The sequence below is a fragment of the Cebus imitator genome, unplaced genomic scaffold, assembly GCF_001604975.1.
Source record: "Cebus imitator isolate Cc_AM_T3 unplaced genomic scaffold, Cebus_imitator-1.0 Scaffold145, whole genome shotgun sequence".
In the NCBI taxonomy this organism is placed as follows: Eukaryota; Metazoa; Chordata; class Mammalia; order Primates; family Cebidae; genus Cebus; species Cebus imitator.
In genome coordinates this window covers 1,212,303-1,226,224 of record NW_016107460.1, presented here as the reverse complement: position 1 = coordinate 1,226,224, position 13,922 = coordinate 1,212,303, and the positions used below count along the sequence as shown (strand labels likewise).

General features: G+C 43.0%; 1 protein-coding gene across 1 annotated transcript in view; it reads right to left on the bottom strand.

The window, feature by feature from the left end:
• Positions 1-1,821: 1,821 nt before the first annotated feature.
• The window catches only part of FOXO1 (forkhead box O1), a 104,551-nt gene continuing 92,450 nt past the window's right edge, over positions 1,822-13,922 (bottom strand). The window contains exons 2-3 of the mRNA XM_017542483.1: positions 5,601-6,952; positions 1,822-5,134 (exon numbers count right to left, since the gene is read on the bottom strand). Coding sequence (XP_017397972.1) covers positions 5,615-6,952 — 1,338 coding nt within the window. The 3' untranslated portion in view covers positions 1,822-5,134; positions 5,601-5,614. The remainder of the gene's footprint in view (positions 5,135-5,600; positions 6,953-13,922) is intronic.

The following is a 13,922-nucleotide window of genomic DNA, read 5'->3' as shown; positions in this document are numbered from 1 at the left end:
ACAGAGTTCCCTCCTCCACATCGCCAAAGCCAGGCACTTGCCCAGGAAGCCCCTCTCCCCATTGCCTTAAAAAGTTCTTAACTTCCAGATGCTCCCATGACACACTGTAGCTTCCACCCAAGGCCTCTGGCTCCACTTCACATCTGGTTTCCTGATGTATTTCCCACCATCACCCAGTTGTTTTTCTCCTTTATCCCTGCATACAGCTACCTCCCTTTCCAGTCCACCAGAAATTTCACTTTCCAGTTACTTAACTAAAAAACACCCCAGAGTCCATGATTTAACAAGTGGACTTGGACCCCAATCTGCTTTTTCCCAATAATTTTCTCAATAAATTTAACTGGCATGTTAAACTACTTCTCACCAGAGCAACTTTTACACCAAAACAACAAAATGCAACAAGGAAACCTACCATGAATATCCCTTCATACCTAGAATATACCTAGTGGTGGCCCAGAATGAGCAGCGCTAGATGATATGAGGTTTGATGTGCACATGATGATGTCTGCTTCAGAGACTGCCCCTTAAGCATGGCATATCCAGTGGAAAAGCCCTCCACCTGTCCTACCCAACCCCATCAACGAGTGTAGTGCCATTGCTATGGGTCACCTGAAACATGGAGAAACAATAGCCAAGGCAAAGTCTTCCAGTGTGGCCAATTCAGAGGTCAAGAAACAAGCCTAGGTATACATCCTGATTCTGCTGTCAGTTCTGGTCACAGTAAGGGCCCAGATAACTGTCCAAGGAAAGAAGCCTCTCCCCCTACAGAGTCTTAACACTGAGCTCCTCCTACAAGGTCTCCCAGGGAAACCTTCCTGCTCTGTGTCGCTTATCAGCTAATGTAAAACTTGGAATCTGGCCTCAAATAATTACATAAGATGTGCAGCTTTGCATATGTGCGCAGAGTTACGAAGGCTAACTGGTTAGAGTTCTGGGGTATAATCATGGGGTTTTTCCTCATTTGGACTAGATCTGCAGTTTTCACACTGAACTGTGCATGAGCCCCAGGGGATGGGGGTAGTTGCTTTCATCTGCTCTATATATTGGGCTTCTGGCTATCGTGTCTTTTAAAGAGAGGGTTTCCACTTCCAAAAGTCAGTAAATTTTAAAATACTCTGAAAACAGGATGAACCTGCAAGTGTCTATACAGATTAACAGGATAATCTTCTTCCTTGCTTCTCCGGCTCATTCACTTGCCCGGTCAGAAACTCAGAAGGAAGGAGAAACTGGGCTTCACGGTGATTTTAAAATGCATTTTAACCACCTTAATCTAATACTGGCTCATTCCTCAGACATCTTCTCAAAAGAGCAAACATAAACTTCCCATCTACAGCCACTTAAAGGAGGGCTGACCCTCCTCCTTCAGCAAGGTGTGCAAGTAGAGGAGCAGTTATAACCTTAGCCAGGGGGTTCTGCCACTCCATCCTTCATAACTGCTCTGTGACCTCCTAGTCAGACCCTCCTAACTTGCCCTCAAGATGTTTTTATCTTTAGCAGAGTCTATTCTAACATAAAATAGAATATGCCTAGCAATTACTGAACCGAATGTAGTTTTCAGACATTCCAAAGATGAAGTATTCCAGGATTGTTTATCAGGGACTGTACTTGTTCCCCATCTCAGGGGGCTATGGTTTGGTCCCAGAGGGGCTGCTCCCCCTTTCCTCCCAAGAAAATACCAAATTTGAACCAACCATGACACTGTAGCTGACACGACTTGAGTATTTAATAGCTACACACACACACACACACACACACACACACACACACACACACACAAATCCTAATAAAGAGCTTACTCTGCATAATTAGAAAAGACATCAAGCCACTTAAACATAATTTATGTACATTTATGGCTTTATACAATTATAGCAAAGATTGTTCTTGTGTCTGTAGGTACATCAACATCATCAGGCACTTCTCAGAGAGTATCGGAACAGGAACATGGAATCTGCACTGTTACTAAACTCGGGTAGCAAAATGCAGGAGGCATGACTACGCCCTGATGGGACTCACGTGGCCATCCCTGGCCATATTGCCAGGTTGTGCCCACCTCAAGGAGAGGCCAACTGTAATGCCAGTCTGGTCTGTTCACATAAACCACAATGCATTTTTTAAATGAATGATTACTCCCAAACTAAAACCACACACACAAAAAAAAACACTTCTCTTTTGAAATTAGTTATAAATTAAGAAACTCTTAAGAGCTTGAACATAAGAATTTTGAGTTGGGGAGGGCTGGGGTATTGGAAGTATATATTCAGCAGTTAAGTCCAAATTGTATATCGCTGGAGAATGATTTCCATTTTAAGTGTCCTTATCCTCCTCTTGGGATTCCATTGAATTACTGCTCACTGGGATACAACATTTGCTCATTAATTTAGACTTTGTCAGTTTGTCAAAGCAGAACTTTCCAAGTAATACATCTATTACCTAAATATATTCCATACGTCTATATTATGGAAACAATACATCTTTATATTTAAAATATCTGGATAGCTCTATAATACAATATGCTTTTAATAACAGTACAAACCAGAGAAAATAAATCAAACAAGGCTGCATAGGTGATATCATTTGCACGTTTCACAAAGCAATCACGTACAATAACTGGTATATACTCATTACTCCAGAAAGTCAGTATTCTTATAGGAAAAAAGCTACAAGAGGCCACATAATGTTTGCTTTCCAGACAGATCAGATGCTTTTCCCTGGACTTCACTGTTCTTGGAGAGCTACCCATGATTCATGTCAGGATTTCAACACAAAATGGTGGGTTGGGAGAGGTATAATTACACAGACTCAGAAGGAAGAAATATTTTCCTAAGAGCTACACTAAGAAGTAGTAAGATTTAACAGTGATTTTTAGCTGCAATTGCCTCTTTAATGAACAAATGGGGGCTCTGAGGTTCCTTGTATAATGGTGCAATAATGGCATGGGAGGAAAAGTGACAATATGTAGTAACAGAAATGAGAACACAAGTACTTTGGCACCAAGTTCAATTACATACCTGGGAGCCTATGCTTAGAGGAACTCGGGTTTCGAAAACCAGCTATGTCTTGGAGTGCCCAAAAATGAGGATGGTTAGAGTGGTGGTTGTTCAATGAATCTTCAAAACAATGAACATCACAGTGGAAAGCTTACTATACAGCTGGCCTACTATAGGAAATCTTATCAGGAACATTTCTGTTCTTGTTAAACATTTAGGAAATACCAAGTCAATGAAGATGCAATTAACATATAAGACAAAGCAAATGTAATGTGGGCTATATACACAGAAATTAGATCCCTCTCAAGAATGCAAGAGGAATAGTACTGTGCACCTGTTCTCTTCATCGTGATGACTTTGCGCTTTCCACATGACTTGAAAATACTGATGGATATAGGACACAAAGCCAATTAATTTGGCCTGTCAGTTATAGATAATTGGAAAGTATTAAAACATAATGATAAGAATTATACTTTAGGTTGCTACAGGCTAAAGACATTTTCAAAATCTTAAGCCAAGGCTTTTAACATAATCCCAATGTACAACTTACAGCTGGTTTGCTGGTTTTCAAATTAATCTCCCCAGTTTTTAAGTAAGTTCTATTCCATTTGCTACCCATCTGAACTTATAAACACATTCTACAAACCACTCGTCTCGTTTTTAAATTTCCTCCTTCAACTTAAACTTCCACAGTGTGCTAAGTAATCTAATCTGCAGAGCAGAAGGGAGAATGGGATGAAGTGCGAATGTTGACATAATTCCCCAAGGCAAACTACAAAACCTATCTCTACCTGGACTGAAATAACAGCACAGAATTATGAGGGTAAACTTTTGCTGAAGCTCAACTCAAAATGGTGAAGTTGATCAAAATCCCTCGTTTGACAAAGGAGGATTGCTTTAGATGCAGATCTCCCTTTCTGATCTACAAACATTATGGGGCCTCCCAGGACTACACAGGTCTCTAGAGAAGACTTGATGCTATGCAGTTTGCATAGTTCAGCAGAAGCAGATGAAATTTGTTTAAAATACAGACATAAAAACAGATTAAGTTATCCTAAATATGAAACGCAAAGTGTCCATAACTATACATCACTTTCCTGCCCAAATAAGGCCTGAAACGTTGAGTATGCAAGTACTAATTACAATGATTTAAGATTAGTCAGAAACATCACCAAGTAGCATCCCAAAGTGTACAAACCAGTTAAGCACGTATAAAATTAGTACTAATCCAGTTAGAAATACAAAATGAAAATTATGAATGCTGCTCCAAATACCTGTGGTTCCACCAATTTACAAGCCGACTATGTAACAAAGTAGACCCTAGTTTTAAGAAAACATTACAGTTCAATATCTACTCCAAAAATGTTCTTAAGTCCCAACAATAACATCAAAAATCATTTATCTGGAAATTAGAACCATTTAAATGTTTGTACAAATTTGCAAATAACAAAATAAACCAAAAACAAAAAAAATAGAAAAGACCTGTACAAAGCTGGCATTTAATCTTTTTTTTTTTTTTTTTTTTTTTTTTCCAAAAGTTTAACAAGTCCATTAATTTAGCAGGTTGATAACAGGCTACTTGGTTCTCATGTGAATTCTGTGGCAATGTGAACAGGTCCAAAGCTGTTCAGTGGAGGTGCAGAATGGAGATTCAGTTCTTTGTGATCCGTCAGTTCCGCAGAAAACAGGTAGTACAAACAAAAATTTAACTTATCAAGACATGAGACCATCACAGTATTACAAAAAGAGTATAAACTTTCCTTGGACCAAATGGATATTTTAAAAAACCAAAAACACACACAAATACAATCTGTATCTACTGCTTATATACAAAACTTGAAAGCACACCAGGATCTGAAAATCTTTTCTGCAATTATATGGTGTAGTGAGTTTGGCACTTCATTGTAATGTAATTTCCAATGGCACAGTCCTTATCTACAGCCGCACATAACCTGCACACATTGGGCAAACATCCTGTACAGGAAAAATGTCTTTGCTGCCAAGTCTGACGAAAGGAAAAAAGGAAGGTTATTTATTTATTTATTTTTTTAAACCAAGAAAACTAAAAGGGAGTTGGTGAAGGACATCTTTGGACTGCTTCTCTCAGTTCCTGCTGTCAGACAATCTGCAGTACTTTTAAGTGTAACCTAGGAAAAAACACATACACACACAATGAAAATACAGCCAAATTAAAATAAATTCAACTTAACATGTTAGAGGGACAGACATACTTAGGGGCAAAAAGCTACAGCTTCCCAAACAGCTCTAAAATTATGCAACGGGGAAAATTCTACTTTACAAAAAACCCTTTGGCATTTGATTTATATCAAATATATTGATTTATTGAAGAGCTACTAAAAAGATGCAGCCATCGAACTGTCAAAAAGAACTCTTTAAAGCAGTTAAAGGAAGTTTTCTCATGTTTAAGCTCAGAGGGAAAATTGCTAAGCTGCAAAAAGGACAGAGAATGAATGATAAAAGATCCCACTCTGCAAGAGGCCGTCAGCTGACATCAAAGATGTGCTAACCATAGAAGATACATGGCAAGTTACTGTGTTCCTCTCTTTCAAGTTCTGTTTTTCAAAAGGTCTTTTGATATTGGGGTGGACTTACCTGCTCACTAATTCTCAGCCTGACACCCAGCTATGTGTTGTCGTCTTGACACTGTGTGGGAAGCTTTGGTTGGGCAACACATTGTCAAAGTTAAAATCCAATGTATCTCCATCCATGAGGTCATTCCGAATGATGGATTCCATATCACAGTCCAAGCGCTCAATGAACATGCCATCCAAGTCACTTGGGAGCTTCTCCTGGTGGAGAAGGCCCATTCTGCCATAGCCATTGCAGCTGCTCACTGAGGAGTAGCCCCCCAGGGCACTCATCTGCATGGGGTGAGGCAGAGGCACTTGTACAGGTGTCTTCACTTGGGTCAGGCGGTTCATACCCGAAGTGTGGGGCATGGTGCTTACTGCGTGGGGCAGGGCACGCCCGTTAACTGCAGATGTCTGCTGAGTGTGTCCAGGGTGGGTATGGGAGCTGGGATTCATCATTTTGTTATGAGATGCCTGGCTGCCATAGGTTGACATGACCGAATTAGGGCCCATCATGACGTTCTGGCCCAGAACCCGGCTGTTGGGTTGGGCTACCGCAGGATCAACTGGTGTCATAATGTCATTATGGGGAGGAGAGTCAGAAGTCAGCAACTCCTTCAAGAGTCCGGGTGCACAGTTATACTGATTCATCCCTCCATAACTTGATTTACTGTCCTGAAGTGTTTGCATAGGCATCTGGGGCAAAGGGCTCATGCTGGATTGGCCGTATGTGTATTTTTGGTAGTTTGGGCTGGGCGAATTCAGACTGGTGTTTGGTGGTGCAAATGAGTAGCATGGTGTCTGCTGCATCATAGTGCCAGGTGAGGACTGGGTCGAAACAGTTAATGATGTTGGTGATGAGAGAAGGTTGAGATTATCCAAAAGATTTTCCATGTTTTCAGGATTGCTTATCTCAGACAGACTGGGCAACGTAGAGGCCATCTTTGCAGCAGATGGCGGGTACACCATAGAATGCACATCCCCTTCTCCAAGATCATCCTGTTCGGTCATAATGGGTGAGAGTCTCCCACTAATAGTACTAGCATTTGAGCTAGTTCGAGGGCGAAATGTACTCCAGTTATCAAAGTCATCGTTGCTGTGAGAGCCAGGGCTTGCAGGCCATTTGGAAAACTGTGATCCAGGGCTGTCCCCGGCACCCTCCTGGCCAGACTGGAGCGATGCTTTCTTCTTGGCAGCTCGGCTTCGGCTCTTAGCAAATTTGCTGTTGTTGTCCATGGATGCAGCTCTTCTCCTGGGAGATTTCCCGCTCTTGCCGCCCTCTGGATTGAGCATCCACCAAGAACTTTTTCCAGTTCCTTCATTCTGCACACGAATGAACTTGCTGTGTAAGGACAGATTATGACGAATTGAATTCTGTAAAGCAAAATATCGTATTAAAAGTACAATACTTCTCTGCTTGGAAAACTTACTATTCTACAAGTATTACATGGAAAAGAAGTAAAAAATTTTGAGAGTTTGTGGTACAGATTTCCATCTGAACAATCCCAATGCTTCTGAACCCACTACAAACCATCTCAAATAGCATAGGAATAAATAGTATCTTATCTTAAAAACAGTATCTGTATCTTATTTAATGAAGGGACAAAACTGTAACAAGAACTATTATAAATACCTTCTTTTATACAGCTAAGTTTTATGGAAACATTACAAGAACTGGTTTTAATAACTGCTGAAATTTTGCTTAGCTACAATAGTACTCTGTATCAAAATGCTATCAAAAACGCTTTCCATTTCTACTATCCTTAAAACTACTGCCAATTCTCTTCAGTTTGAACATGTGCCATTTATATAAATAAATTTCATATTACTGCAGCCACATACTTATAGAATAACAGAAAAGACAAAAGAATAGAGAGAATATAGGCCAAGCATGGTGGCTCGCACCCGTAATCCCAGCACTGGGGGAGGCCGAGGCAGGTTCAGGACCAATCTAGCCAAGGTGGTGAAACCCCATCTCTACTAAAAATACAAAAATTAGCCAGTGTGGTGGCAGATGCCTGTAATCCCAGCTACTTGGATGGCTGAGGCAGGAGAATCACTTGAATCTAGGAGACAGAGATTGCAGTAGCCAAGATCACTCTAGCCTGGGCAACAAGAGTTAACACTCCACCCCACACCCCCCCCCAAAAATAGAAGCATAGAGTTTATAAAAAATTAAAGGCCCCCAAACCAGTAAGACTTGGATTCATTCACACCTTTAAAGCCTGTTAAGCAAACACAAGTTAATATAAGGAAAACAGAGTCATTGCTTTCTTATTTGAGAAAGCTGACCTGCCAAAATGATTTTTTTTAATTCAAGTAGTGCCCCTACCCTCCAGTTCCACCAATAACCAGTAGTATGAGTAGGATACACCAACTAACTCCATGACACAGCCCCAGATAGCCAGGGGCTACACTGTCCAAAGAGACAACCTGGGATGGGAAGAAATGATAAGAGAACGAAAAGAGCTCTAACACTCAAGCTAGTGCAGCTTCATGACTAATTATGCCACGTCTATCAACCCTAGGCCAACTAGGGAAGAAAAACCAACCACTTTTCTTTTGAACACTTGGGTGGCTCTGCTACTTACTAACCTACATGGCCTTGGGAAGCTGCCTAGCCCTCAATGTATCTTTAAGTTTCCTCACCTGCAAAGCAGGAATAAATTATAGTACCTTATCAGGGTTGTTACATGTATTAAATGAGATACATAAAAATGCTTAGTGGCACCTGGCATATAAGCAGTCACCATGAAGGGAATATTAGACCCCAACTTATAATAGTGGTATTTTGCACCCCCAAAGTCCTGCTTCCCTATTCCTATTCGGTGAGGTATGGGTAGGAGCTTAGAAGTATTACAGATACAAATCCACAAGTGCAAATATATGGTGAAAGGGAACAGAGGTGGTCTTTCAAGCTTCAGCAGAAACACCAGAGCCAGGCTGCAGATGAGAAAGCCATGGTTTGATTCACCTCCTCTACAACACTTGGTAAGATGGCATTCAGGAGAGCCCATGGGACACGTGGAAAAGGAGACATGAGAAACACTGTGAGCTCCCCAGGAGGAAGGGCCTTGTCTTACAGCATTTTGCCCCCCAGCACAACACAGGGCACACAGCCACTACACCTTGTTCATTCAGCAGCCTCTTTCCTCAGAGGTCTGCTCCCAAGGCAAGGAGTGGGATTCTGGGTGCCCTAATCCCCTGGAATGTGCACAGTCTCCCAGCTTCCTTGGCCTTCTCTGCCAACTGGATGCAAGGCTCAGCTGACCAAGCCCCCTGCACGTCTGTGGCCCCTCTCCTCAACCACAAAAAGCTCTGGCTGGATTTGTGGTCACCCAGGGGTGCAGCCACAGTGCCCACATCCTCATGCCATCAACATGGGATGCAGGGGCCCGAATGCCAACTGCTGCGCCTGAGCAGAGCCTCTGCACAGCAGGACGAGGCCCGGCTCCAACACAAACTGGGAGAGAAGTCCTCTCTCATTAAAAAGTAGTAGAAAAGAGAAAATGGAGGGGGCCTCACTTTCTGAAAGAAGATGCAAAAGTCAGAGTAAGGCCCAGCAGTCAGGGCTGAGAAATCCACATTTCAAAACGCCCTCTGACCCTCTGTACTGCATTCCGCCCACGGATTTCAACACAGCAGCTACGTGACAAGCCCTCCTGCCAGAGCATACAGCGAGTGGGAGTGCAGGGGCAGACATGGCCAGAGCCCAGATTCCCAGCTGGAGCAGAGCAGGTGTGTGAGTGCATGTCAGTGACTGTCACCTATTCCCAAGACTCCCACCTTCCTCCACACCCAAGATCTACCCTCACCTTGAGACATGCTATGAGTAGGGCAAGTGGCTTAGAGTCCGTACAAGAATCCCTAAAAGACGCCAAGGACTACATTTCCCTCCCATTCTTTTTCATTTCCGTAGGATAGATTGCCAAGTTCCTATGGGAAGGCGCTACACACACACATGCATGCCCACAGAGCCACAGGTCTTGTCCTTGTCTGCCATGCCCACCAACCCCAGCCGAACCGAGTTCTTAATTCCTCTTAATATCAGCAGGCCTGCCACTGGAATAGCACTGGAATGCAGTCCTGCACTCTGACCCTGCGACGTTTTCTATACACTGGAAGTCCAGGCATTTGCACAATATTCCATCATGACACTTTTGTTCTTTGAACACAATAGACACACAGATAAGCTCCAATGAAATCTCCGGAGGAGAGGAAGCTTGACTCCTGTCCCTGTCACATTTAGTTAATGATAAAGGGGGAAGAAAGATCTTCCCAGATAGAAGCTTCCTGGTTGCTGTACTGACTTGGGGCAAGGGGGTGCAGCTCTGTAACATTCATGATGAGCTTGTCAGATCACTGGCAAGCACAGCTGGGGGTCATTTTTAATAAGACTGCAGGAGACACAATAATGAAATCTTTAAAATGTTCAAAGAGTGTTCACTAACTCAGGTGGGACATGTACTAATTTAGACATTTTTTTAAAAGCCACAGCAATCTCTTATCAAAACATCATATTACATATTTTTCTAAGAGGACATCTCAGGTCGCTCTTTGAGTAACAGAGCTGTCTCCTAACTTTGCCAACAATTAAAATTTTTTCCGAACAGGAAAAGGTTTGCTGTGCAGGGCTTGTTACATAAATTCCTGTTTTTCACACAGCCAGCAGGACATTAAAGAAGCTACGGTTTTTAGGGGGGTGGGGTTTGAAAAGGTAAATCTTGTAAAAATGTGTTGCTATTAACAATGTTGTATCTGCACTCCTCTGCTGGACACAGGAGAGGCTGTATAAAAGAGCAGTTCACCAGGGGGGCCTTCACAGCAGAGCCGCGTGGGACTGCTGGGCACTGAGATATTATGCCCTTGAACTCTCAACGAATATTACCCGAGGACAGAGGCAGGGTGTCAGGACAGAGGCTTATGCCCTGTCAATCACTTGCCTGAATCCAGCGTTTCTACATGACAGCACTAGAGAAACACAGGCCAGCCGAACTCCTCTCCACTAGCCGTTATTTCTCGGCAGCCCCACTCACAAGCCTCTGCACACATCCCGTCTGCCATCTGCGTGACTGGCCACCCCAAGTGGTGTGGCATATGCTTCCTGGGAAGCCTGACCCAATGAGCTCCACAGATGGAGGAGCTGGGAAACCCTGACACGGTATACTTGCTTGTTCAACCTGCTCTGCTGGGTGTTCTATGTTCAGATTCTGAGCTCCTTAACGGGCACAGGAGCCCAAGCTTGTCTTTAATTTCTAATCTCATAGCCTCAATAAATGTTTGTTTCTTGACACCCAAAAATGTTACAAGGTAGATATGGTGTCTTATACACTACATATCCTTTAGCCATCCATTCAAGTTATCAATTCATGTCAACTAACATTTACTGGAACCTATTTTGTGCTAGGAATAGTGACAAACATGAAGGAAAAAGACACAGAACCTGTCCTCCAGAAGCTTTTGATTTACCTGGAGAGAAAATAAATCCACATAAAGAGCCACTTAATAGGGCAGAAAATGACACATCCCACAGACTGTCCAGGAGCAGTGATCTTTTCCCTCCAAAGGCGCCACCCTGCCCCCCAACACCCCAGCTTCTTTCTCGGTCCAACTGTCCCCTCCAGAAGCATGTCTTGATGACCTTATCCTATCCTGCAGCTCTGACATGGGACCTTGCTTACTCATCCCTCTAGATGATTCTGCTATGTCTGGTCCCAGGGGGGCATGCCTGGCTCCCCACTGTACCATGAGCTGCTCAAGTGAGCACAGGGAACTTTGTCTGTCTTCTTCTACACTGTATTCTCACAGCACCAATACCATATAGGCACTCAAGTATCTGTTGAACAGATTAGTATTTCCTACATTTACAGGGTTGTTGCAAAGATTAAATGAGACAGTATGCATGGAAAGGCTTACCTCAATCTCTACTAACTAATGTTACTGTTACTGCCACTGGCATACTAGCATCCATAAAATATGTCTGTGTTTTACAGACTTATCTATGTCACAAACACTAGTCTCATTTCTTTATAACCACACCTTGCACTGCTCTCACTTAACATGAGGCTTTTTTTTAATATGTTACTGGAAAGATTAACTGGTTTGAGAAAAACAGCTAAGATATTTTCTCTTCACAATAGATATTGCCTCAAAATTGATTCAAATACTGAGGTGAGTCTGTCAATGCCCTGGTCACCAGTGTCACCAGAATCCTTAAGCCTTCTCAAGGTGCTGCTGCCAAAGCCATGTGTGCAGGCATCACACATTGCTGGGACCAGGGGCCTCTGAGCTCTGGATATAGCTAGCATGTGCGCAGCAGCAGCAGGGGTTGGCAGAGCAGGGACCTCAACAGGCCAGGCAGGAGGCTCCATGAGGAATGGTTCCAAATGAGCACTGCTATTCTATTTCCTCACTGTTCTGCCTCTGTGGCTGGAAGAAGTGAAGCGCTGAGGCTGGTCCCCAGAGACCCCTGAGGACACACACCGTGCCCAGGATGCCCCTAGCCCCACTATCTAAAGCAATCATCAGATAGCCATTGAAGTGCAGGATGAAATCTTTACAACTTTCATTTACTTTAAAATTTTTATCTCATTCTTTTAAAATTCTATTTGTGAGTGAATTATGTAATGTACATAATATATTTAAAGTGTATACACAAATGTATGTTATATCAAAAAGAGTATGTGATTTTTTTAATAAAAACCATTTAGAGACCACTAGTCTATCATGGTAGCCTTCTAGGAGCCTGAGGCCCCAATAAAGATGATCAAGAGAGCAGATCTAGCTCTAAGTCAAGTCTAGGTTGACTTTGCCCCCATCCCTCAAGCCTGGGTTGAAAAAGAGGCCTGGTCCCACCCTCTGCTTTCAGCTCTCTGCCTCCTCAGAGCTAAGCCTGGCCGCCTTCCCAGCCACTCCTCTTCACCCTGGCCTGGACCCTTGCATCCCCAAAGCCTGCCTTCCAACCTGAGCTGCCAGTTCACATGCATCTAGCCTGTCCCTCAGCCTATAAGAAGACCACCACCTGTCAGTCAGGGGTCCCCACACCACTGCTACATTCTATATTTCTTTCTGCTTGGCAGTTCTATAATTATCCAGGTCTTTATATTCAACCAAAAACAATGCAAAACCAGCAACTTAAGGCTGAATATGCCTTGCTCATGAAACTCTTAGATGGCCTTCTTACCCTGTATGTGTGTTTTATAGTTTACTGCTGTCAATACATTTCATTCCACCCTTACGACAGTCCTATAAGGCAGGTATTACTGGCCTCATTTTAGAAATGGAAAAGGAAAAATTAAGACTCAGAAAATAATCTGTCCAATTAGGGCTCAAAGTGAAGCTCTGTGATTCCACCTGCAACCCCACTGCTAGCTGAAAAAAATCTATCCCCTTGGCTTCACCACTGTTAAGAGAAATCAAAGCAACATACTTACAGCTGAGATTACATGTGTGCACTTTGAGGGAGCAGAAATAATTGACTAGTTTACAAAGCTCATTTTCTGCCTTAAGGGATGATAAATTTACACAACGTGGCCAGGCACGGTTGCTCACGCCTGTAATCCCAGCACTTTGGGAGGCCAAGGCGGGTGGATCACAAGGTCAGGAGTCCAAGACGAGCCTGGCCAATATGGTGAAATCCAGTCTCTACTAAAAATACAAAACTTAGCCAGGCATGGTGGCGGGCACCTGCAGTCCCAGCTACTCGGGAGGCTAAGGCAGAAGAATCGCTTGAACCCGGGAGGCGGAGGTTACAGTGAGCCAAGATCGTGCCACTGCACTCCAGCTGGGGTGACACAGTGAGATTCTGTCTCAAAAAAAGAAAAAATATACACAATGTGATTGTCTTTTATACTAGTGGGTTCCTCTTTATGGCAGGAATTCACAGCAGTTGAAGTGTGCATTTCAGTTGTGAGCATCATCCTAGGGAAAGCCTGTGTAAGGGGCTGTGGGAACTTACAAAGAAAGTGGAAAGGTCCCCAGAGACCCCCTAGCTGACTAGAACTGCCCACTGCCCTGCAGGAAGGTGTGAGCAACAGCCACCAAATCCGACAAAAAGAATTTCACACTCAGAAACTGGAACATATGATCAAATGAACTCATTGTCCCAGAAATTCTAGAAATTCTTTCAAAATGCTAGACTAACTAGATTTTTCCAAAGCATTTTATCTAATTTCTGTGAACTTTCTCAATGTGTGCAATTGTTACGCAGGCTCCCAGCACGGCCTTTATTCCCTCCTCCTTCCTCTCTTTTACACCATCTCTTCCTGCACTTCCACAAGTGAAAATAAACTGAAGTAGGAAAATCTATTCAAAGGAGTTCCCATTAAGAGTTACTAATAACACA